The 27613-nt window shown below is 38.6% G+C and overlaps 1 protein-coding gene across 1 annotated transcript; it reads left to right on the top strand.

Annotated features, from left to right (window-relative positions):
• The first annotated feature begins 17920 nt into the window (after positions 1-17920).
• On the top strand, positions 17921-23185 carry LOC143263622 (uncharacterized). Its single transcript, XM_076528452.1, has 2 exons — positions 17921-18869; positions 19302-23185. The coding sequence occupies exons 1-2, from the start codon at positions 17921-17923 to the stop codon at positions 23183-23185; spliced, it is 4833 nt and encodes a 1610-aa protein (XP_076384567.1).
• Positions 23186-27613: the final 4428 nt, after the last annotated feature.

The raw sequence follows: 27613 nt of genomic DNA, 5'->3' as shown, positions 1-27613 counted from the left end.
AGTTGAAGCTAAATCATGTTTATTACAAGTATCTGAATCCAAACCATTTGTTTCGCACAGATTTGCAGCTAAGCCTTCTACTTCGCATTGATTTGAAGTTAAATCATGTGTTTGCCTGGGATTTGAAGCTAACTTGTTCCATTCGCATGCAATTGACTCTAAATCGTGTTTATCAGAAGTATTTGAAGCTAAACCATTTGTTTCACATGGATTTGATGCTACGCCTTCTAGTTCGCATTGATTTGAAGCTAAACCATTTGATTCGCATGGATTTGCAGCTAAGCCTTCTACTTCGCATTAATTGGACGCTAAATCACGTGTTTTGCATGGATTTGAAGCTAAACCTTCTACATCGCATTGATTTGAAGCTAAATCGTGTGTTTCGCATGGATTTGAAGCTGACTCGTTCGTTTCGCATGCAGTTGTAGCTAAATAATGTATATCACAAGTGTTTGTAGCTAAACCATTTGTTTTGCATGGAATTGAAGCTAAGCCTCCTACTTCGCATTCATTTGAAGCTAAACCATTTGTTTCGCATGGATTTGAAGATAAACCTTCTACATCGCATTGATTTGCAGCTAAATCATGTGTTTCGCATGGATTTGAAGCTAACTCGATCGTTTCGCCACCATTTGAAACTATATCACTTATATCGCAAGTATTTGAAGCTAAATCATATGTGCCGCATGGATTTGAAGCTGAACCTACTACATCGCACTGATTTGCAGCTAAATAATGTGTTTCGCATGGATTTGAAACTAAACCTTCTACATCCCATGGATTTGAATCTAAATCATGTGTTTGGCATGGATTTGAAGCTAAACCTTCTACTTCGCATTGATTAGATGCTAAATCATGTGTTTCGCATGGATTTGAAGCTAAGCCTTCTACTTCGCATTAATTGGACGTTAAATCACGTGTTTTGCGTGGATTTGAAGCTAAGCCTTCTACTTCGCATTCATTTGAAGCTAAATCATTTGTTTCGCATGGATTTGAATCTAAGCCTTGTCCTTCGAATTGATTTGAAGCTAAATCATGTTTTTCGTATGGATTTGAAGCTAAACCTTCTACATCGCATTGATTTGAAGCTAACCCTTCTAAATTCTATTGGTTTGAAGCTAAACCTACTACCTATTATTGATTTGAAGCTAAACCTTCTACATCGCATTGATTTGCAGCTAAATCATGTGTTTCGCATGGATTTGAAGCTAACTCGATCGTTTCGCCACCATTTGAAACTATATCACTTATATCGCAAGTATTTGAAGCTAAATCATATGTGCCGCATGGATTTGAAGCTGAACCTACTACATCGCACTGATTTGCAGCTAAATAATGTGTTTCGCATGGATTTGAAACTAAACCTTCTACATCCCATGGATTTGAATCTAAATCATGTGTTTGGCATGGATTTGAAGCTAAACCTTCTACATCGCATTGATTTGAAGCTTAAACGTGTGTTTTACATCGATTTGAAACTAACTCGTTGGTTTCCCCTTCATTTGAATCTATTTCAATTATATCGCAAGTATCTGATGCTAAATCCTTTGTTTCGCATGGATATAAAGCTAAACCTACTACATCGCATTGATTTGGAGCTAAACCTTCTACATCGCATTGATTTGAAGCTAAACCTTCTACATCGCATTGATTTGAAGCTACATCATGTGTTTCGCATGGATTTGAAGCTAAGCTTTCTACTTTGCATTGATTGGAAACTAAATCACGTGTTTTGCATGGATTTGAAACTGATCCATTTGATTCGCATGGATTTGAAGCTAAGCCTTCTACTTCGCGCAGATTTGAAGCTAGATCATGTGTTTCGCATGGATTTGAAGCTAAGCCTTCTACTTCGCATTGATTAGATGCTAAATCATGTGTTTCGCATGGATTTGAAGCTAAGCCTTCTACTTCGCATTAATTGGACGTTAAATCACGTGTTTTGCGTGGATGTGAAGCTAAACCTTCTACATCGCATTGATTTGAAGCTAAATCATGTGTTTCGCATGAAGTTGAAGCTACCTCATGTCTCTCACAAGTATTTGAAGATGAACCATTTGAACGCATTGATTTGAACCCGAGCCTTCTACTTCGCACTGATTTGCAGATAAATAATGTGTTTCGCATGGATTTGAAGCTAAACCTTCTACATCCCATGGATTTGAATCTAAATCATGTGTTTGGCATGGATTTGAAGCTAACTCGTCCGTTGCGCATGCAGTTAAATCTAAACAACGTATATCACAAGTATTTGAAGCTAAACCATTTGATTCGCATGGATTTGCAGCTAAGCCTTCTACTCCGTATTAATTGGACGCTAAATCACGTGTTTTGCATGGATTTGAAGCTAAACCTTCTACATCGCATTGATTTGAAGCTAAATCATGTGTTTCGCTTGCATTTGAAGCTAAGCCATCTACATCGCATCGATTTTAAGCAAAATCATTTCTCTCGCTTAGATTTCAAGCTAACTCGTTTGTTTTGTCTGCATTTGAGGCTATATCACTTATATCGCAAGTATCTGAAGCTAAATCATTTGTTTAGCTTGGATTTGAAGCTAAACCTTCTACATAGCATTGATTTGAAGCTTAATCATGTGTTTTGCATACATTTGAAGCTAACTCGTTTGTTTCCCCTACATTTGAAGCTATATCAATTTTATCGCAAGTATCTGATGCTACATTATTTGTTTCGCATGGATTTGAAGCTAAGCCTTCTACTTCGCATTGATTTGAAGCTAAATCATTTGTTTCGCATGGATTTGAAGCTGAACCTACTACATCGCATTGATTTGAAGCTAAATCATGTGTATCGCATGGATTTGAAACTAAACCTTCTACATCGCATTGATTTGAAGCTAAATCATGTGTTTCGCATGGATTTGAAGCTACGCCTTCTACTTCGCATTGATTTGAAGCTAAATCATTTGTTTCGCATGGAATTAAAGCTACCTCGTTTGTTCCTCCAGCTTTTGAAGCTATATCACTTATATCGCAAGTATTTGAAGCTAAATCATATGTGTCGCATGGATTTGAAGCCGAACCTTCTACATCGCATTGATTTGAAGCTAAATCTTGTGTATCGCATGGATTTGAAGCTAAGCCTTCTACTTCGCATTGATTTGAAGCTAAATCGTGTGTTTCGCATGGATTTGAAGCTAACTCGTTCTATGCGCATGCAGTTAAGTCTAAATAACGTATATCACAAGTATTTGTTGCTAAACCATTTGTTTCGCATGGATTTGAAGCTACGCCTTCTACTTCGCATTGATTTGAAGCTACATCATTTGTTTCGCATGGAATTGAAGCTACCTCGTTTGTTCCTCCTGCTTTTGAAGCCATATCACTTATATCGCATGGATTTGACGCTGAATCTACTACATCGCATTAATTTGAAGCTAAATCTTGTGTATCGCATGGATTTTTAGCAAACCATCTACATCGCATTGATTTGAATCTTAATCATGTGTTTCGCATGGATTTGATGCTAACTCGTTTGTTTCGCATGGAGTTGTAGCTAAATAATGTATATCACAAGTATTTGTAGCTAAACCATTTGTTTCGCATGAATTTAAAGCTAAGCCTTCTACTTCGCATTTATTTGAAGCTAACTCATTTGTTTCCCCTGCATTTGAAGCTATATCATTTATATCGCAAGTATCTGACGCTAAATCAATTGTGTCGCATGGATTTGAAGCTGAACCTACTACATCGCATTGATTTGAAGCTAAATCATGTGTATCGCATGGATTTGAAACTAAACCTTCTACATCGCATTGATTTGAAGCTAAATCATGTGTTTCGCATGGATTTGAAGCTAACTCGTTTGTTTCGCATGCAGTTGTAGCTAAATAATGTATATCACAAGTATTTGTATCTAAACCATTTGTTTCGCATGGATTTGAAGCTATGCCTTCTACTTCGCATTGATTTGAAGCTAAATCATTTGTTTCGCATGGATTTGAATCTAAGCCTTGTCCTTCGAATTGATTTGAAGCTAAATCATGTGTTTCGTATGGATTTGAAGCTAAACCTTCTACATCGCATTGATTTGAAGCTAAACCTTCTACATTCTATTGATTTGAAGCTAAACCTTCTACCTCTTATTGATTTGAAGCTAAACCTTCTACATCGCATTGATTTGAAGCTAAATCATGTGTTCCGCATGGATTTCAAGATAACTCGTTTGTTTCGTTTGCAGTTCAAGCTAAATCATGTATATCACAAGTATAAGAAGGTAAACCGTTTGTTTCGCATTGATTTGAAGCTAAGGTTTCTACTTCGCATTGATTTGAAGCTAAATCACGTGTTCCGCATTGATTTGAAGCTAACTCTTTTGCTTCGCGTGCATTTGAAAATAAATCATGTATATCACATGTATTTGAAGCTAAACCATTCGATTCGCGTGGATTTGAAGCTAACTCGTTTGTTCCGCATGCAGTTGAAGCTGAATCATGTATATCACAAGTATTTGAAGCTAAACCATTTGTTTCGCATGGATTTGAAGCTAAATCTTCTACTTCGCTTTAATTTGAAACTAAATCATGTGATTCGCATGGATTTGAAGCTAACTCGTTTGATACGCATGCAGTTGAAGCTAAATCATGTATAACACAAGTATTTGAAGCTAAACCATTTGTTTCGCATGGATTTGAAGATAAGCCTTCTACTTCGCATTGATTTGAAGCTAACTCGATTGTTTCGCCTGCATTAAGAAGCTATATCACTTAAATTCGCAAGTATTTGAAGCTAAACCATTCGTTTCGCATGGATTTGAAGCTAAGCCTTCTGCTTCGCATGAAATTGAAGCTAAATCATGTGTTTCGCATGGATTTGAAGCTAACTCGATTGTTTCGCATGCAGTTGAAGCTAAATCATGTATATCAGAGGTATTTGAAGCTAAAACAATTGTTTCGCATGGATTTGAAGCTGAGGCTTCTACTTCGCATTGATTTGAAGCTGAATCATGTGTTTCGCTTGATTTTGAAGCTTACACGATGGTTTCTCATGCAGTTGAAGCTAAATCATGTTTATCAGAGGTATTTGAAGCTAAACCATTTGATTAGCGTGGATTTGAAGCTAAGCATTCTACGTCGCATTTATTTGAAGATAAATCATGTGTTTCGCATGGATTTGAAGCTAACTCTTGTGCTTCGCCTGCATTTGAAGATAAATCATGTATATCACAAGTATTTGAAGCTAAATCATTAGTATCGCATGGATTTGAAGCTGAGCCTTCCACTTCGCATTGATTTGAAGCTAAAAAATGTGTTTTGCATGGATTGGAAGCTAACTCGTTTGTTTCGCCTGCAGGTGAAGCTATATCAATTATATCGCAAGTATCTGAAGCTAAATCACTTGTTTCTCATGGATTCGAAGCTAAGCCTTCTACATCACATTGATTTGAAGCTAAATGATTTGTTTCCCATGGATTTGAAGCTTAATCCTGTGTTTTGCATGGATTTGAAGCTAACTCGTTTGTTCCGCCTGCATATGAAGCTGTTTCATTTATACCGCAAGTATTTGAAGCTAAATCATTCGTTTTGCATGGCTTTGAAGCTAACTCGTTTGATTCGCATGCAGTTGAATCTAAATCGCGTTTATCACAAGTATTTGAAGCCAAATCATTTGTTTCGCATTGATTTGAAGCTAAGCCTTCTACTTCATATTGATTTGATGCTAAATCATGTGTTTCACATGGATTTGAAGCTAACTCGTTTGTTTCTTCTGCATTTGAAGCTATTTCATTTAAACCGCAGGTATTTGAAGGTAAATCATTTGTTTCGCATGGATTTGAAGCTAAGCCTTCTACTTCATATTGATTTGATGCTAAATCATGTGTTTCGCATGGATTTAATGCTAACTCGTTTTTTTCGCCTGCATTTGAAGCTATTTCATTTAAACCGCAGATATTTGAAGGAAAATCATTTGTTTCGCATGGATTTGAAGCTAAGCCTTCTACTTCGCATTGATTTGAAGTTAATATCATGTGTTTCTCTTGGGTTTGAAGCTATCTCGTTTGAATCGCATGCAGTTGAAGCTAAAACATGTTTATTACAAGTATCTGTATCCAAAACATTTGTTTCGCACAGATTTGCAGCTAAGCCTTCTACTTCGCATTGATTTGAAGTTAAATCATGTGTTTGCCTGGGATTTGAAGCTAACTCGTTCCATTCGCATGCAATTGACTCTAAATCGTGTTTATCAGAAGTATTTGAAGCTAAACCATTTGTTTCACATGGATTTGATGCTACGCCTTATAGTTCGCATTGATTTGAAGCTAAACCATTTGATTCGCATGGATTTGCAGCTAAGCCTTCTACTTCGCATTAATTGGACGCTAAATCACGTGTTTTGCATGGATTTGAAGCTAAACCTTCTACATCGCATTGATTTGAAGCTAAATCGTGTGTTTCGCATGGATTTGAAGCTGACTCGTTCGTTTCGCATGCAATTGTAGCTAAATAATGTATATCACAAGTGTTTGTAGCTAAACCATTTGTTTTGCATGGAATTGAAGCTAAGCCTCCTACTTCGCATTCATTTGAAGCTAAACCATTTGTTTCGCATGGATTTGAAGATAAACCTTCTACATCGCATTGATTTGCAGCTAACTCATGTGTTTCGCATGGATTTGAAGCTAACTCGATCGTTTCGCCACCATTTGAAACTATATCACTTATATCGCAAGTATTTGAAGCTAAATCATATGTGCCGCATGGATTTGAAGCTGAACCTACTACATCGCACTGATTTGCAGCTAAATAATGTGTTTCGCATGGATTTGAAACTATACCTTCTACATCCCATGGATTTGAATCTAAATCATGTGTTTGGCATGGATTTGAAGCTAAACCTTCTACATCGCATTGATTTGAAGCTTAAACGTGTGTTTTACATCGATTTGAAACTAACTCGTTGGTTTCCCCTTCATTTGAATCTATTTCAATTATATCGCAAGTATCTGATGCTAAATCATTTGTTTCGCATGGATTTAAAGCTAAACCTACTACATCGCATTGATTTGGAGCTAAACCTTCTACATCGCATTGAATTGAAGCTAAACCTTCTACTTCGCGCAGATTTGAAGCTAGATCATGTGTTTCGCATGGATTTGAAGCTAACTCGTTTGTTTCGCCTGCATTTGAAGCTATTTCATTTAAACCGCAGGTATTTGAAGGTAATCATTTGTTTCGCATGGATTTGAAGCTAAGCCTCCTGCTTCGCATTGATTTGAAGTTAAGTCATGTTTTTTCCTGGGATTTGAAGCTAACTCGTTTGATTCGCATGCAGTTGACTCTATATCGTGTTCATCACAAGTATCTGAATCCAAACCATTTGTTTCGCATTGATTTGAAGCTAAGCCTACTACTTTCGTATTGATTTGAAGCTAAATCATGTGTATCGCATGGATTTGAAGCTAACTCGTTTGTTTCGCCTGCATTTGAAGCTATTTCATTTAAAACGCAAGTATTTGAAGGTAAATCATTTGTTTCGCTTGGATTTGAAGCTAACTCGTTTGTATCGATGCAGTTGAATCTTAGTCATGTATATCACAAGTATTTGAAGCTAAGCCATTTGTTGGGCATGGATTTGAAGCTAATCCCTCTACTTCGCATTGATTTGAAGTTAAATCATGTATTTCTCATGGATTTGAAGCTAACTCGTTTGTTTCGCCTGCATTGAAGCTATATCACTTATATCGCAAGTATTTCATTCCAAAATCATCTGCTTCGCACGGATTTTAAGCTAAACCTTCTACTTCGCATTGGTTTGATGCTAAATCATGTGTTTCTCATGGATTTGAAGCTAACTCTTTTGTTGCGCCTGCATTGAAGCTATATCACTTATATCGCAAGTATTTCATTCCAAAATCATTTGCTTCGCACGGATTTGAAGCTAAACCTTCTACTTCGCATTGATTTGAAGCTAAATCATGTGTTTCGCATGGATTTGAAGCTCTACACGTTTGTTTCGCATGCAGTTGATTCTAAATCATGTTTTTCACAAGTATCTAAATCTAACGCATTTGTTTCGCAAGAATACGGAGCTATACCATGTGTTTCGCGTTGATTTGAAGCTAAATAATGTGTTTCGAATGGATTTGAATCTAAGCCTTCTACTTCGCACTGGTTTGAAGCTAAACCATTTGAGTCGCATGGATTTGAAGCTAAGCCTTCTATTTCGCTTTGATTTGAAGCCAAATCATGTTTTTCGCTTTGATTTGAAGCCAAATCATGTGTTTCGCTTGGATTTGAAGCTAACTCTTTTGTTTCGCTTCCATTTGAAGCTATAACACTTATATTGCAAGTATTTGAAGAAAAATCATTTGTTCCGCATGGATTTGAAGCTAAGCCTTCTACTTCACATTGGTTTGAAGCTCAATCCTGTGTATCGCATTGATTTGCAGCTAAACCTTCTACATCGCATTGATTTGAAGCTAAATCATGTGTTTCGCTTGGATTTGAAGCTAAATCATGTGTTTGGCATGGATTTGAAGCTAACTCGTTTGTGTCGCCTGCATTTGAAGCTATATCATTTATATCGCAAGTATTTGATGCTGAATCAGTTGTGTCGTATGGATTTGAAGCCTTCTAAGCCTTCTACTTCGCATTACATTCATGTGTTTCGCATGGATTTGAAACTAATCGTTTGTTTTGACTGCTTTTGAACCAACTTCATTTATATCGCAGGGATTGTTAGCTTAATCATTTCTTTTGCATGGATTTGAAGTTAACTCATTTGATTCGCCTGCATTTGAATCTAAAACACTTAAATCGCAAGTATTTGATTTAAATCAATTGTTTCGAATGGATTTGAAGATAATTCTACTACATCGTATTGATTTGAACACAAATCATGTTTTTCGCATGGATTTAAAGCTAAGCCATCTACTTCGCAGTGATTATAAGCTAAATCATGTGTTTCGCATGGATTTGAAGCTGTCTCGTTTGTTTCGAATCCAGTTGATACTAAATCATGAATATCACAAGTATTTGAAGCTAAACCATTTGATTCGCTTGGCTTTGAATCTAAGCCTTTTACTTCGCATTGATTTGAAGTTAAATCACGTGTTTGCATGGATTTGAAGGTAAGCCTTCTACATCGCATTGATTTGAATCTAAATCATGTGTTTCGCGTGGATTTGAAGGTAACTCGTTTGTATAGCATGCAGTTGAAGCTAAATCATGTCTTTCGCACGTATTTGAAGATGAACCATTTGAATCGCATGGATTTGAACGTAAGCCTTCTACTTCGCACTGATTTGCAGCTAAAGCATGTGTTTCGCATGGATTTGAAGCTAAGCCTTCTACTTCGCATTGATTGGAAGCTAAATCACGTGTTTGCATGGATTTGAAGCTAAGCCTTCTAGATCGCATTGATTTGAATCTAAATCATGTGTTTTGCTTGGATTTGAAGCTAACACGTTTGTTTCACATAGAGTTGAAACGAAATCATGTATATCACAAGTATTTGAATCTAAACCTTTTGATTCGGATGGAATTGAAGGTAAGCATTCTACTTCGCATTGATTTGAAGTATAATCATGTGTTTCGCATGGATTTGAAGCTAACTCGTTTGTTTCGCATGCAGCTGAAGCTATATCACCTATATCCGAAGTGTTTGAAGTTCAATCGTTTGTTCCGCACAGATTTGAAGCTAATCCTTCTACTTCGCATTGATGTGAAGCTATATCATGTGTATCGCATGGATTTTGAAGCTTTTATTCGTCTGCATTTGAAGCTATACCACTTATATCCCAAGTGTTTGAAGCCATGTCATTTGTTTCGCGTGGATTCGAAGCTAAACCTTCTACATCGCATTGATTTGCAGCTATATCATGTGTTTCGCGTGGATTTGAAGCTAACTCGTTTGCTTCGTCTGCATTTGAAGCTATATCACTCATATCGCAAGTATCTGAAGCTAAATCATTTGTGTCGCATTGTTTCTTAAGCTAAACCTTCTACATATCATTGATTTGAAACTTAATCGTGTGTTTTGCATGAACTTGAAGCTATCTCGTTCGTTCATCCTGCATTTGAAGCTATATCACTTATATCGCAAGTATCTGAAGCTAAACCATTTTTTTTGCCTTAATTTGAAGCTTAGCCTTCTACTTCGCATTGTTTCGATGCTAAATCACGTCTATCGCATGGATTTCGATGCTAACTCGTTTGATTCGTCTGCATTTGAAGCTATATCACTTAAATCCCAAGTGTTTGAAGCTAAATCATTTGTTTCGCAAGGATTTGATGCTAAACCTTCTACATCGCATTGGTTTGAAGCTAAATCATGCGCTTCGTTTGGATTTGAAGCTAAACCTTCTACATCGCATTGATTTGAAGCTAAACCTTCTACATTCTATTGAATTGAAGCTAAACCTTCTACCTCTAATTGAGTTGAAGCTAAACCTTCTACATCGCATTGATTTGAAGCTAAATCATGTGATTCGCTTGCATTTGAAGCTAAGCCATCTACATCGCATCGATTTTAAGCTAAATCATTTCTTTCGCTTAGATTTCAAGCTAACTCGTTTGTTTCGTCTGCATTTGAGGCTATATCACTTATATCGCAAGTATATGAAGCTAAATCATTTGTATAGCTTGGATTTGAAGCTAAACCATCTACATAGCATTGATTTGCGGGCTAAATCATGTGTTTCGCATGGATTTCAAGCTAACTCGTTTGTACCGCCTGCATTTGAAGCTATATCAGTTATATCGCAAGTATTTGAAGCTAAATCATATGTGTCGCATGGATTTGAAGCTGAACCTACTACATCGCATTGATTTGAAGCTAAATCTTGTGTATGGCATGGATTTGAAGCTAAGCTTTCTACTGCGCATTTATTTGAAGGTAAATCATTTGTTTCGCATTGATTTGAAGTTAAATCATGTGTTTTCCTGGGATTTGAAGCTAACTCGTTTGATTCGCATGCAGTTGACTCTAAATCGCGTTAATCACAAGTATTTGACGCTAAACCACTTGTATCGCATGTATTTGAAGCTAAGCCTCCTACTTCGCATTGATTTGAAGTTAAATCATGTGTTTCCCTGGGATTTGAAGCTAACTCGTTTGATTCGCATGCAGTTGACTCTAAATCGTGTTCATCACAAGTATTCGAAGCTAGACCACATGTTTCGCATGGATTTGAGTTAAGCCTTCTACTTCATATTGATTTGATGCTAAATCATGTGTTTCGCATGGGTTTGATGCTAACTCGTTTTTTTCGTCTGCATTTGAATCTATTTCATTTAAACCGCAGGGTTTTGAAGTTAAATCATGTGTTTCCCTCGGATTTCAATATAACTCGTTTGATTCGCATGCAGTTGAAGCTTAATCATGTTTATCACAAGTATTTGAAGCTAAATCATTTGTTTCGCATTGATTTGAAGCTAAACCTACTACTTCCTATTGATGTGAAGTTAAATCATGTGTTTCCCTTGGTTTTGAAGCTAACTCGTTCGATTCGCATGCAGTTGAAGCTTAATCATGTTTATCACAAGTATTTGAAGCCAAATCATTTGTTTCGCATTGATTTGAAGCTAAGCCTTCTACTTCATATTGATTTGATGCTAAATCATGTGTTTCGCATGGATTTGAAGCTAACTCGTTTGTTTCTCCTGCATTTGAAGCTATTTCATTTAAACCGCAGGTATTTGAAGGTAAATCATTTGTTTCGCATGGATTTGAAGCTAAGCCTTCTACTTCATATTGATTTGATGCTAAATCATGTGTTTCGCATGGATTTAATGCTAACTCGTTTTTTTCGCCTGCATTTGAAGCTATTTCATTTAAACCGCAGATATTTGAAGGTAAATCATTTGTTTCGCATGGATTTGAAGCTAAGCCTTCTACTTCGCATTGATTTGAAGTTAATATCATGTGTTTCTCTTGGGTTTGAAGCTATCTCGTTTGAATCGCATGCAGTTGAAGCCAAATCATGTTTATTACAAGTATCTGAATCCAAACCATTTGTTTCGCACAGATTTGCAGCTAAGCCTTCTACTTCGCATTGATTTGAAGTTAAATCATGTGTTTGCCTGGGATTTGATGCTAACTCGTTCCATTCGCATGCAATTGACTCTAAATCGTGTTTATCAGAAGTATTTGAAGCTAAACCATTTGTTTCACATGGATTTGAAGCTACGCCTTCTAGTTCGCATTGATTTGAAGCTAACTCATGTGCTTCGCATGGATTTGAAGCTAACTCGTTTGTTTCGCCTGCATTTGAAGCTATTTCATTTAAACCGCAGGTATTTGAAGGTAAATCATTTGTTTCGCATGGATTTGAAGCTAAGCCTCCTACTTCGCATTGATTTGAAGTTAAGTCATGTGTTTTCCTGGGATTTGAAGCTAACTCGTTTGATTCGCATGCAGTTGAATCTAAATCGCGTTTATCACAAGTATTTGAAGCTAAACCACTTGTTTCGCATGGATTTGAAGTAAAGCCTTCTACTTCGCATTGATTTGAAGCTAAATCATGTGTTTCGCATGGATTTGATGCTAACTCGCTTTTTTCGCATGCATTTGAAGCTATTTCATTTAAAACGCAGGTATTTGAAGGTAATTCATGTGTTTCCCTCGGATTTCAATATAACTCGTTTGGTTCGCATGCAGTTGAAGCTTAATCATGTTTATCACAAGTATTTGAAGCTAAATCATTTGTTTCGCATTGATTTGAAGCTAAACCTACTACTTCCTATTGATTTGAAGTTAAATCATGTGTTTCCCTTGGATTTGAAGCTAACTCGTTCGATTCGCATGCAGTTGAAGCTTAATCATGTTTATCACAAGTATTTGAAGCCAAATCATTTGTTTCGCATTGATTTGAAGCTAAGCCTTCTACTTCATATTGATTTGATGCTAAATCATGTGTTTCACATGGATTTGAAGCTAACTCGTTTGTTTCTCCTGCATTTGAAGCTATTTCATTTAAACCGCAGGTATTTGAAGGTAAATCATTTGTTTCGCATGGATTTGAAGCTAAGCCTTCTACTTCATATTGATTTGATGCTAAATCATGTGTTTCGCATGGATTTAATGCTAACTCGTTTTTTTCGCCTGCATTTGAAGCTATTTCATTTAAACCGCAGATATTTGAAGGAAAATCATTTGTTTCGCATGGATTTAAAGCTAAGCCTTCTACTTCGCATTGATTTGAAGTTAATATCATGTGTTTCTCTTGGGTTTGAAGCTATCTCGTTTGAATCGCATGCAGTTGAAGCTAAATCATGTTTATTACAAGTATCTGAATCCAAACCATTTGTTTCGCACAGATTTGCAGCTAAGCCTTCTACTTCGCATTGATTTGAAGTTAAATCATGTGTTTGCCTGGGATTTGAAGCTAACTTGTTCCATTCGCATGCAATTGACTCTAAATCGTGTTTATCAGAAGTATTTGAAGCTAAACCATTTGTTTCACATGGATTTGATGCTACGCCTTCTAGTTCGCATTGATTTGAAGCTAAACCATTTGATTCGCATGGATTTGCAGCTAAGCCTTCTACTTCGCATTAATTGGACGCTAAATCACGTGTTTTGCATGGATTTGAAGCTAAACCTTCTACATCGCATTGATTTGAAGCTAAATCGTGTGTTTCGCATGGATTTGAAGCTGACTCGTTCGTTTCGCATGCAGTTGTAGCTAAATAATGTATATCACAAGTGTTTGTAGCTAAACCATTTGTTTTGCATGGAATTGAAGCTAAGCCTCCTACTTCGCATTCATTTAAAGCTAAACCATTTGTTTCGCATGGATTTGAAGATAAACCTTCTACATCGCATTGATTTGCAGCTAAATCATGTGTTTCGCTTGCATTTGAAGCTAAGCCATCTACATCGCATCGATTTTAAGCAAAATCATTTCTCTCGCTTAGATTTCAAGCTAACTCGTTTGTTTTGTCTGCATTTGAGGCTATATCACTTATATCGCAAGTATCTGAAGCTAAATCATTTGTTTAGCTTGGATTTGAAGCTAAACCTTCTACATAGCATTGATTTGAAGCTTAATCATGTGTTTTGCATACATTTGAAGCTAACTCGTTTGTTTCCCCTACATTTGAAGCTATATCAATTTTATCGCAAGTATCTGATGCTACATTATTTGTTTCGCATGGATTTGAAGCTAAGCCTTCTACTTCGCATTGATTTGAAGCTAAATCATTTGTTTCGCATGGATTTGAAGCTGAACCTACTACATCGCATTGATTTGAAGCTAAATCATGTGTATCGCATGGATTTGAAACTAAACCTTCTACATCGCATTGATTTGAAGCTAAATCATGTGTTTCGCATGGATTTGAAGCTACGCCTTCTACTTCGCATTGATTTGAAACTAAATCATTTGTTTCGCATGGAATTAAAGCTACCTCGTTTGTTCCTCCAGCTTTTGAAGCTATATCACTTATATCGCATGGATTTGACGCTGAATCTACTACATCGCATTAATTTGAAGCTAAATCTTGTGTATCGCATGGATTTTTAGCAAACCATCTACATCGCATTGATTTGAATCTTAATCATGTGTTTCGCATGGATTTGATGCTAACTCGTTTGTTTCGCATGGAGTTGTAGCTAAATAATGTATATCACAAGTATTTGTAGCTAAACCATTTGTTTCGCATGAATTTAAAGCTAAGCCTTCTACTTCGCATTTATTTGAAGCTAACTCATTTGTTTCCCCTGCATTTGAAGCTATATCATTTATATCGCAAGTATCTGACGCTAAATCAATTGTGTCGCATGGATTTGAAGCTGAACCTACTACATCACATTGATTTGAAGCTAAATCATGTGTATCGCATGGATTTGAAACTAAACCTTCTACATCGCATTGATTTGAAGCTAAATCATGTGTTTCGCATGGATTTGAAGCTAACTCGTTTGTTTCGCATGCAGTTGTAGCTAAATAATGTATATCACAAGTATTTGTATCTAAACCATTTGTTTCGCATGGATTTGAAGCTATGCCTTCTACTTCGCATTGATTTGAAGCTAAATCATTTGTTTCGCATGGATTTGAATCTAAGCCTTGTCCTTCGAATTGATTTGAAGCTAAATCATGTGTTTCGTATGGATTTGAAGCTAAACCTTCTACATCGCATTGATTTGAAGCTAAACCTTCTACATTCTATTGATTTGAAGCTAAACCTTCTACCTCTTATTGATTTGAAGCTAAACCTTCTACATCGCATTGATTTGAAGCTAAATCATGTGTTCCGCATGGATTTCAAGATAACTCGTTTGTTTCGTTTGCAGTTCAAGCTAAATCATGTATATCACAAGTATAAGAAGGTAAACCGTTTGTTTCGCATTGATTTGAAGCTAAGGTTTCTACTTCGCATTGATTTGAAGCTAAATCACGTGTTCCGCATTGATTTGAAGCTAACTCTTTTGCTTCGCGTGCATTTGAAAATAAATCATGTATATCACATGTATTTGAAGCTAAACCATTCGATTCGCGTGGATTTGAAGCTAACTCGTTTGTTCCGCATGCAGTTGAAGCTGAATCATGTATATCACAAGTATTTGAAGCTAAACCATTTGTTTCGCATGGATTTGAAGCTAAATCTTCTACTTCGCTTTAATTTGAAACTAAATCATGTGATTCGCATGGATTTGAAGCTAACTCGTTTGATACGCATGCAGTTGAAGCTAAATCATGTATAACACAAGTATTTGAAGCTAAACCATTCGTTTCGCATGGATTTGAAGCTAAGCCTTCTGCTTCGCATGAAATTGAAGCTAAATCATGTGTTTCGCATGGATTTGAAGCTAACTCGATTGTTTCGCATGCAGTTGAAGCTAAATCATGTATATCAGAGGTATTTGAAGCTAAAACAATTGTTTCGCATGGATTTGAAGCTGAGGCTTCTACTTCGCATTGATTTGAAGCTGAATCATGTGTTTCGCTTGATTTTGAAGCTTACACGATGGTTTCTCATGCAGTTGAAGCTAAATCATGTTTATCAGAGGTATTTGAAGCTAAACCATTTGATTAGCGTGGATTTGAAGCTAAGCATTCTACGTCGCATTTATTTGAAGATAAATCATGTGTTTCGCATGGATTTGAAGCTAACTCTTGTGCTTCGCCTGCATTTGAAGATAAATCATGTATATCACAAGTATTTGAAGCTAAATCATTAGTATCGCATGGATTTGAAGCTGAGCCTTCCACTTCGCATTGATTTGAAGCTAAAAAATGTGTTTTGCATGGATTGGAAGCTAACTCGTTTGTTTCGCCTGCAGGTGAAGCTATATCAATTATATCGCAAGTATCTGAAGCTAAATCACTTGTTTCTCATGGATTCGAAGCTAAGCCTTCTACATCACATTGATTTGAAGCTAAATGATTTGTTTCCCATGGATTTGAAGCTTAATCCTGTGTTTTGCATGGATTTGAAGCTAACTCGTTTGTTCCGCCTGCATATGAAGCTGTTTCATTTATACCGCAAGTATTTGAAGCTAAATCATTCGTTTTGCATGGCTTTGAAGCTAACTCGTTTGTTACGCCTGCATTTGAAGCAATATCACTTATGTCGCAGTTATCTGAAGATAAATCAATTGTTTCACATGTATTTGAAACTAAGCCTTCTACTTCGCATTGATTTGAAGGTAGATCATGTGTATCGCATGGATTTGAAGCTAACTCGTTTGTTTCGCATGAATTTGAAGCTAAATCATGTGTTTCGCATGGATTTGAAGATAACTCGTTTGTTCTGTCTGCAATTGAAGCTATATCACTAATATCGAGAGTATTTGAAGCTAAACCTTCTACATCGCGTTGATTTGAAACCAAATCATGTGTTTCGCTTTGATATGAAGCTAAATCATTTTTTTTTCGCCCTGATGTGAAGCTAACTCGTTTGTTTTGTCTGCATTTGAAGCTGTTTCAATTATATCGCAAGTTGTTCCGTTGTATGACGGAACCTTTATAAATCAAGCGAGGATAAATGGTGCCCTCGAGTCAAACATTATTGACCATCTACGTCCGTCCCTGGGAAGCGGAAAATTGCCAGATGTGGATAACCCAGGGACCGAAGGCCCTAGGAAATAGCATATTTTGGACGAAGCAATCGAAATGCCAGAACACCCGTAGTAAACAATTTCGTTGAAAGCCATTTCCGTCTTCTATTCCAGTATTTCTTTTATGACCCACAGTTGGTCACCAAATGTCAATTCTAGCCGTTTTTTACGATATGCATGTTCCACCGAGAAGAGGCATTTTCCGGATCATTGTTTGCTACGGCTTATCCTTGGGACACTCGGGTTACTTCGCGGGCGTCACCCGAGGGCACGAGCACTACCTGCGGGTGACCCTTAGTTTGGGGCGGTCACCTTTCGAATTTTGTACTCCAATCAGTCAGGGCGACCGTTTCCCTCACTCCTCGCAAAAAATGAATAATCCACAAATCCGACTGTCCCAAATTTAGAACACACCCACACCGAACTTACCTCCGAGAAGACACAACACACAACATTCATTCTTCCACCAACCCGAACACGGAATAGTCTACTCTTTAAAAATTATACTCTGTATCGATGTGAATTTGAATGTTCAAATATATTCCAAGTTAAAGAAAAAAAACTCAGCTTAGTATCCCTAGCAACTTGAAAAGTCGTAGGGAACCGCGAATATCAAATACGCGGAAAAACATTGGTCCTTCGAGCCGGATTTAGTGTTTGTGAATTCAACAGACATCGACAACACAACCAACAGATGATCATTCATAGGATCACAACACCACCAGTATCAGGCCGATCCACGCTAGCAACTCTGAAATCCTAGTACACATCCGCCTTCAGAGCCACAAGGAAACAGGAACATCAGCAAAACCCAATCATTCAATTCTTCGCATCACAAAGGTAGGCTCATTCATAGCATCATCGATTCCCATATCGCGTCCCGTTTTCCTACAATGGCTTCCGCAGACATCCAAATCAGCACGTTACGCCGCAAACGTGGTAACATTATCGGTCAAATCACAACACTTACCAGAGTTCTGGACAATTCACAAGATCCAGATCACTGCGATAAACTATTAATAACAGAACATCTCAATGGACTTGTTAAATCATGGAATCGGTTCGATGATATACAATTCGAAATAGAAACGCTAGATTCATCGGAAGAAACGCGACGATCAGAGATCCAATGCGATTATTACGCAGTTGTAGCTCGTGCAAAACGAATTCTTCAACAAGACGAGTCACGGAACAACACGCGCAACAACCTTACTGAGTCAACAGCATCTATCGTATCAGCCCCCATAGCCGTAAAATTACCGGAGATGCGATTACCGACATTCGACGGAACCATTGAAAATTGGTCATCCTTCTACGACCTGTTTTCATCGACGATCGACCGCAACGAAAACCTCACCTTAGTGCAAAAATTGCAATACCTAAGATCAACCCTCACCGGGAAGGCCGCCGCATGCATCAAATCGTTAACAACGACCGATGTGAACTATCCTGCCGCCATTGAAATACTGAAAGAAAAATTCGACTGTCTACGCAAAACCCTTTTACGACATTGTGATGCGATTCGAGAGATTCCGAAGCTCGCAAAAGACACACCCGAAGCAATCGACGATTTACTAGACACCTTGAATCAACATCTACGCGCATTAAACAATCTCGGGGAACCCGTAGCAACTTGGAACACACTTCTTATATCAACAATCCTATCAAAACTCAATTCAGATACAATTTTGCAATGGGAACTCACGTTACCAGACAAGCAAATGCCATCATACACGCACCTCATCAAATTCTTACGAAAACGAGCAAACTGTTCAATAGTTGTCAACGGAACCAATCTAATCTCCAGAACTCGTCACCCCTCAGTAAATACATCTCCTAAAAGTATCCACGCAAACTACTCGAAGACACAGACATTTTTCACCGCCAAACCTGCGCAATGTCCAATCTGCAACGGGTCACACATGGTTCGGGATTGTGAAGTCTTCAATTCAGCTTCCCCCACTACGCGATTAGAAAATGCTACTAAAAATTCATTGTGCCACAATTGTTTACGACCTGGCCACACCACTAACATATGCCGCTCGATTTTCACATGCCGAATTTGCAACCAACGTCACCACACTCTTATACATCAACCAAACGATACGGTGAATCAGAAACCCTCCACCTCCGCAACTACGACCACACACACATCCAAATCAACTACAGCTCCACAAGAAGAAATCACTGAGCCAAACCAACCTTTGTGCAATCGGTGACTATTTCCTCGTGGGATCTCAAGGGACAGGGACACTCACAACATTTTTATTGTAGACTCCCAATCAAACGACCTTTTGGTTACGGCAATCATCCACGCTATCAGTAAGACACATAAACCAGTGACATGCCGGGCTTTAATCGACACCTGCTCGACCACAAATTTCATGACACAAGATCTTGCAAAGAAACTCTCCTTACCTCTAAAACATTGTTCTATTCCGGTCGGCGCGCTCGATACTCTCACTACTGTAGCGAAACACATCGTCAAGGCCACCATCCGTTCCAGAATCAAGAACTATCAACGAACTCTCACCTTTTTAGTCGTGCCCAACATTGCAACCGCAATTCCAGGCGATACAATTGATCGCGCTACCCTAAACATCCCAAGAAACATCGAACTCGCAGATCCTACGTTCCACCGCCCGGCACCAATCGACATGCTGTTAGGGGCCGGCACGGCATTATCCATTTTAAGTGTAGGTCAGATCAATCTTTCACAACCCGATGACCCAGACCTATATCTCCAGAAAACAATGTTGGGTTGGGTAATCGGGGGGAGCGCACCCACATTCAAACCAATAAGAAGTGCTTCATGCCACACACACACATCACTCCAATTCGATCTCACACGTTTTTGGGAAATTGAAGACGGTCCACAAATACCTCATTTCTCAGAAGCAGAAACAGCATGTGAGGAATATTTCAAAAACACGATCACACGAAACGCGGAAGGAAGATACGTCGTATCACTTCCATTCAACAACGACAAACCAAAACTCGGAGAATCGAAGTCAGCAGCCTATAAACGATTTCTATCCTTAGAAAGAAGGTTAAAACGAGATCCGGAGTTAAACAATCAGTATAAAGCTATTTTTAAGGAATATCTGGATCTTGGCCACATGTCCGAGATCCCTGATCCCAACGAAGGCTATTACCTTGCACACCACGGGGTACTCAAGATGTCCAGCCAAACCACCAAGCTCTGCATCGTTTTCGACGGATCAGCTGCCTCAAGCACGGGTCTATCACTCAACGACGTACTACATACTGGCCCCAAAATCCAAGATGATTTATTGTATATTCTTCTGAGATTCCGCACACATCAATACGTTGTCACTGGTGACATCGAAAAGATGTACCGACAATTTTTAATACGTCCAGAAGATAGGAAATTTCAACAAGTACTCTGGCGAGACCATAACGACAACATTAAGACGTTCCAACTGAACACCGTCACGTTCGGACTATCAGCAGCGCCCTATTTGGCCATACGATGCTTAACCCAATTAGCGGACGATGAACATCACCGGTTTCCCCAGGCGTCCAAAGTTTTAAAACAAGATTTCTATGTAGACGATCTGATAACTGGAACCCCCACGATCCAAGAAGCCATCTCATTGCGCAAGGAATTAACATCATTACTCAACACAGCAGGGTTACACATCAGGCAATGGGCATCCAACGACAAACGTTTACTCGAAGATCTATCCGACGAAAACATAAATCAACAATTACATTTAGGCGAATCATCAATCGTCAAAACTTTAGGGATAGTCTGGAATTCGGCAGATGACTCCATCACCTACACTGTTAGACCCATTCTCCACACACCCCGCGCCACCAAACGCTTTATTAGTTCAGAAATTGCAAAAATTTATGACCCTCTAGGCCTATTAGGACCAGTCATCATTACGGCAAAACTAATCCTTCAGGAGCTCTGGACTTTAAGAATCGATTGGGACGAATCCTTACCCATGGCAATACACAATAAATGGAGTCAATATTACTCTCAATTACCTCTGCTCAACCAGGCAAGATTCCGGCGAAAAACCATCATTCAATCTGCATCCAACATTGAACTACATGGGTTCTGCGATGCTAGCGAAAGAGCCTACGGGGCCTGCGTGTATATTCGATCTCAGAACAATCACGGGGAGACAATCGTGGAACTTCTAGTCGCAAAATCCAGAGTCGCACCTTTAAAGAGCAAATCCATTCCGCGACTCGAATTATGTGGGTCGGTGTTGCTAGCATCGCTCATGACCACCGTGAAGAAGGCACTAGACCTGCAGATCGAACACACAGTATATTGGACAGATTCCACGATAGTTTTACATTGGTTGAGATCCTCACCACACACCTTAAAAACCTTCGTCGCTAACAGAGTGTCTGAAATTCAATCAACTACAACCATCACAGATTGGCGCCACGTCAGTTCTACAGACAACCCTGCAGATTTGTTGTCGCGGGGTCAAACAATTAAAGACTTTTTACAATCATCCGTTTGGCAGAACGGTCCATCTTGGCTCCAACAAGAGCACTCGCACTGGCCTACTTGGGAAACAGTTCTACACATTAACGATCCGGAGCGAAAAATCGCAATTTGCATGGCAACAATTCCTGTCACAAAAGACGCGAAAATCCTCGAACGGTATTCATCATGGACAAAATTAGTGCGAGTCATTGCACTCTGTCGGCGATGGAGGCCGGGTCGAATCATTAAGGGAAGCCTGACTGTTTCTGAACTATCCCAATCAAGGGTTACCATCCTCAGAATGCTCCAGGAAATATATTTCAAAACAGAAATACTGGCGCTTCGTCGTCAATCGGATCCCTATCTACACGGAAAACTGGCCAAATTGAATCCATTTCTCGATCAAGACGGACTTCTGAGAGTGGGAGGACGTCTCAAAAACTCAACTCTGACCTACTCGCAAAAACATCCAATTCTCCTTCCAAAATCACATATCACCACCTGCATCATAATGAATGAACACAAGAATCTTCTACATGCGGGAGCACAAACCACGTTATATTCACTAAGACGAACGTACTGGCCAATAGACGGTAGAAGTCTGGTATGGAGAACCATTCATGGATGTGTACGTTGCCGGCGAGCAAGTCCTCCATCCGTGGAATATATTATGGGTAATCTACCAATAGCACGAGTGACAGAATCGCGTCCATTCACAAACGTAGGAATCGACTACTGCGGACCTTTTTTTATCAAAGAAAAACAACACCGCAACCGCGGTCGAGTCAAGGTTTATGTGGCAGTCTTTGTTTGTCTCGCAATAAAAGCGATTCATCTTGAACTAGTCAGTGACCTAACCAGCGAAGCATTCATTGGAGCATTACGTCGATTCATCGCAAGAAGGGGATTTTGTGTGAACTTATATTCAGATAACGGTACAAATTTCAAGGGAGCCAATAATGAACTACGAGAACTCCGAGAACTCTTACGATCAGACGACCATCTCAAAAAAATCAATACCTTCCTCATTGAACGAGCCATCAATTGGCATTTTATTCCTCCACAAGCTCCACATTTTGGAGGCTTATGGGAAGCTGCGGTAAAGTCTTTTAAATATCATCTAAAACGCGTCGTAGGCCCGGAGTTACTCACATTTGAAGGGCTTAATACACTGATTATCGATGTCGAAGCTATCCTCAACTCTCGACCCCTCACTCCACTTTCTTCAGATCCCTCCGACCTCCTCGCACTCACTCCAGGTCATTTTCTCATCGGTGATGCACTCACGAGCTTGCGCGATCGCGATCTACAAGGAACCCCTGCAAATCGATTATCAGCATGGCAGCGTGTTCAACAATTGAAACAACATTTCTGGAAGCGCTGGCATCGTGAATATCTGAATCAATTGGCAAATCGCAATAAATGGACCAGGGGTCAACATTCCATCATCGAAGGTGCAATCGTTCTGCTCAGAGAAGACAACGTACCCTCAATGCACTGGCCTCTCGGACGAATCATTAAAACTCACCCAGGCTCCGACGGCATTGTTCGCGTAGCTACTGTCAGGATAGCCTCAAACGTGTTCGACCGGAGCGTGAAAAAACTTGTACCGTTATTGTGTCACTCGGAGGATCGACCACGAGAGAACAACTTAACCATGGTAGGACATGAAATATGTGAATAGGAAAAAGGTTTCACTATTGTTAATCTTATAGGTCATAAGGCAAAACTTCTATTCCATACCAAGCGTCGCCAACATTGTAATGTAGCATTTTAAGTTCCCAATCATATATATCTTAATATTAGCCAAGTAAATTCAGACATACAAACATAAACAACCACTCACCATCACACACACACCTGTCAACTTGATCTTGATCAGTACCCTCCCAACGGGGGGAGAATGTTCCGTTGTATGACGGAACCTTTATAAATCAAGCGAGGAAAAATGGTGTCCTCGAGTCAAACATTATTGACCATCTACGTCCGTCCTTGGGAAGCGGAAAATTGCCAGATGTGGATAACCCAGGGACCTAAGGCCCTAGGAAATAGCATATTTTGGACGAAGCAATCGAAATGCCAGAACACCCGTAGTAAACAATTTCGTTGAAAGTCATTTCCGTCTTCTATTCAAGTATTTCTTTTATGACCCACAGTTGGTCACCAAATATCAATTCTAGCCGTTTTTTACGATATGCATGTTCCACCGAGAAGAGGCATTTTCCGGATCATTGTTTGCTACGGCTTATCCTTGGGACACTCGGGTTACTTCGCGGGCGTCACCCGAGGGCACGAGCACTACCTGCGGGTGACCCTTAGTTTGGGGCGGTCACCTTTCGAATTTTGTACTCCAATCAGTCAGGGCGACCGTTTCCCTCACTCCTCGCAAAAAATGAATAATCCACAAATCCGACTGTCCCAAATTTAGAACACACCCACACCGAACTTACCTCCGAGAAGACACAACACACAACATTCATTCTTCCACCAACCCGAACACGGAATAGTCTACTCTCTAAAAATTATACTCTGTATCGATGTGAATTTGAATGTTCAAATATATTCCAAGTTAAAGAAAAAAAACTCAGCTTAGTATCCCTAGCAACTTGAAAAGTCGTAGGGAACCGCGAATATCAAATACGCGGAAAAACATTGGTCCTTCGAGCCGGATTTAGTGTTTGTGAATTCAACAGACATCGACAACACAACCAACAGATGATCATTCATAGGATCACAACACCACCAGTATCAGGCCGATCCACGCTAGCAACTCTGAAATCCTAGTACACATCCGCCTTCAGAGCCACAAGGAAACAGGAACATCAGCAAATATGTATAATTGCAAATATATATCGCAAGTATTTGAAGCTGAACCATTTGTTTTGCATGGATTTGAAACTAATCCTTCTACTAGGAATTGATTTGAAACTAAATCAAATCTTGTGTTTCGCTTGGATTTGAAGCTAGCTCGTTTGTGTTGACTGTATTTGAATCTACTTCATTTATATCGCAAGTTTTTGAAGCTGAACCATTTGTTTCGAATGGATTTGAAGATAAGCCTTCTACTTCGCATTGATTTGAAGCTAACTCGATTGTTTCGCCAGCATTAAGAAGCTATATCACTTAAATTCGCAAGTATTTGAAGCTAAACCATTCGTTTCGCATGGATTTGAAGCTAAGCCTTCTGCTTCGCATGAAATTGAAGCTAAATCATGTGTTTCGCTTGGATTTGAAGCTAACTCGATTGTTTCGCCTGCATACGAATCTATATCACTTGTATCGCAAGAAATTGAAAAAAATCATTTGTTTCGCATGGATTTGAGGCTAATCCATCTGCATCGCATTGATTTGAAGTTAAATCATGTGTTTCGCTTGGATTTGAAGCTAACTCGTTTGTTACGTCTGCATTTGAAGCTAAATCAATTATATCGAATTATTTGAAGCTGAATCATTTGTTTCGCACGGATTCGAAGCTAAGCCTTTTACTTCGCATTGATTTGAAGCTAAGTCATGTGTTTCGCTTGGATTTGAAGCTAACTCGTTTGTTTCGCATGCAGTTGAACCTACTTCATTTAGATCGTGAGTATTTGAAGCTAAACCATTTGATTCGCAAGCATTTGAAGCTAAGCCTTCTACTTCGTATTGATTTGAAGAAAAATCATTTGTTTCGCATGGATTTGAAGCTAAGCCTTCTACTTCGCATTGAGTTGAAGCTAAGTCATTTGTATCGCATGGATTTTGAAGCTAACTCGTTTTGTTTCGTCTGCATTTGAAGCTATATCACATATATCCCAAGTATCTGAATTTAAATTATTTGTTTGGCATGGATTTGAATCTAAAACATCTAGTTCGCATTGATTTGAAGCTAAATCGTGAGTTTCGCATGGATTAGAAGCTATATCATTTATAACGCAAGTATTTGACGCTAAATCATTTGTTTCGCATGGATTTGAAGCTAACTCGTTTGTTTCGCCTGCATTTTCAGCTATATCATTTATATCGCAACTATTTGAAGCTAACCCATCTGTTTCGCATGGATTTGAAGCTAAGCCTTCTACTTTGCATTGATTGGAAGCTAAATCATGTGTTTTGCATGAATTTGAAGCTGACTCGTTTGTTTCGCCTGCATTTGAAGCTATTTCATATATACCGAAAGTATTTGAAGCTAAATCATTCGTTTTGCATGGATTTGAAGCTAAGTCTTCTACTTCGCTTTGATATGAATTTAAATCATTTGTTTCGCCCGGATGTGAATCTAACTCGTTTGTTTTGTCTGCATTTGTAGCTGTTTCAATTATGCCGCAAGTATTTGAAGCTAAACCATTCGTATCGCATGAATTTGAAGCTAAACCTTGTGTTTCGCAAGAATTTGAAGCTAAATCATGTGTTTGGCATGGATGTGAATCTAACTCGTTTGTTTCGCCTGCATTTGAAGCTGTATCACTTATACTCGCAAGTATTTGAACCTAAATCTTTCGTCCCTCATGGATTTGAAGATAAGCCTTCTACTTTACATTGATTTGAAGCTAAATCATGTGTTTCGCTTGAATTTGAAGCTATGTCATGCGTTTCGGATGGATTTGAATCTAACTCGATTGTGTTGTCTGCATTTGAAGCTGTTTCAATAATATCGCAAGTATTCGAAGCTAAATCAGTTGTGTCGCATTGATTTGAAGTTAAGCCTTCTACTCCGCATTGATTTGAAGTTAAATCATGTGTTTCGCTTGGATTTGAAGCTAACTCGTTTTTTTCGCCTGCATACGAATCTATATCAATTGTATCGCAAGGACTTGAAAAATATCATTTGTTTCGCATGGATTTGAAGCTAAGCCTTCTACTTCGCATTGATTTGAAGTTAAATCCTGTGTTTCGCATGGATTTGAAGCTAACTCGTTTGTTACGTCTGCATTTGAAGCTAAATCAATTATACCGAATTATTTGAAGCTGAATCATTTGTTTCGCACGGATTCGAAGCTAAGCCTTTTACTTCGCATTGATTTGAAGCTAAGTCATGTGTTTCGCTTGGATTTGAAGCTAACTCGTTTGTTTCGCATGCAGTTGAACCTACTTCATTTAGATCGTGAGTATTTGAACCTAAACCAATTGATTCGCAAGTATTTGAAGCTAAGCCTTCTACTTCGTATTGATTTGCAGCAAAATTATGTGTTTCCCTTGGTTTTGAAGCTAGCTCGTTTGTTTCCTATGCAGTTGAAGCTAAATCATGTTTATCACAAGTATCTGCAGCTAAGCCATTTGTTTCGTAAGAATATGAAGCTAAACCATGTGTTTCGCATGAATTTGAAGCTAACTCGTTTGTTTCGCATGCATTTGAAGCAATATCCCTTATGTTCGCAAGTATTTGAAGATAAATCATACGTTTCGCATGGATTTGAAGCCAAGCCTTCTACTTCGTATTGATTTGATCCTAGATCATGTGTTTCGCTTGGATTTGAAGCTAACTCGTTTGTTTCGCATGCATGTGAAGCTATATCACTTTTATCACAAGTATCTGAAGCTAACCCATTTGTTTAGCAAGAATATGAAGCTATACCACGTGTTTCGCAAAAATTTGAAGCTAAATCATGTGTTTCACATGGATGTGAAGCTAACTCGTTTGTTTCGCCTGCATTTGAACCTATATCATTTATATCGCACGTATTTGAAGCTAAATGATTTGTGTCGCATGGATTTGAAGCTCATCCTTCTACATCGCATTGATTTGAAGCTAAATCTAGTGTATCGCATGGATTTGAAGCTAACTCGTTCGTTTCGTCCGCCTTTGTATCTATTTCACATATATCGCAAGTATTTGAAGCTAAATGATTTGTTTCGTATGGATTTGAAGCTAAACCTTCTGCATTGCATCGATTTGTAGGTAAATCGTGTCTTTCGCTTGTACATGAAGCTAACTCGTTTGTTTCGTCTGTATTTGAAGCTATATCAATTTTATCGCAAGTATCTGAAGCTAAATCATTTTTTTCGCATGGATTTGAAGCTAAACCATCTACATAGCAATGATTTGAAGATTAATCATGCGTTTCGCTTGGAATTGAATCTAACTAGTTTTTTTCGCCTGCATTTGAAGCTATATCACTTGTATCGCAAGTATTTG

The sequence above is a fragment of the Megalopta genalis genome, unplaced genomic scaffold (assembly GCF_051020955.1).
Source record: "Megalopta genalis isolate 19385.01 unplaced genomic scaffold, iyMegGena1_principal scaffold0882, whole genome shotgun sequence".
Lineage (NCBI taxonomy): Eukaryota > Metazoa > Arthropoda > Insecta > Hymenoptera > Halictidae > Megalopta > Megalopta genalis.
This window is presented reverse-complemented; position numbering and strand designations above follow the sequence as displayed.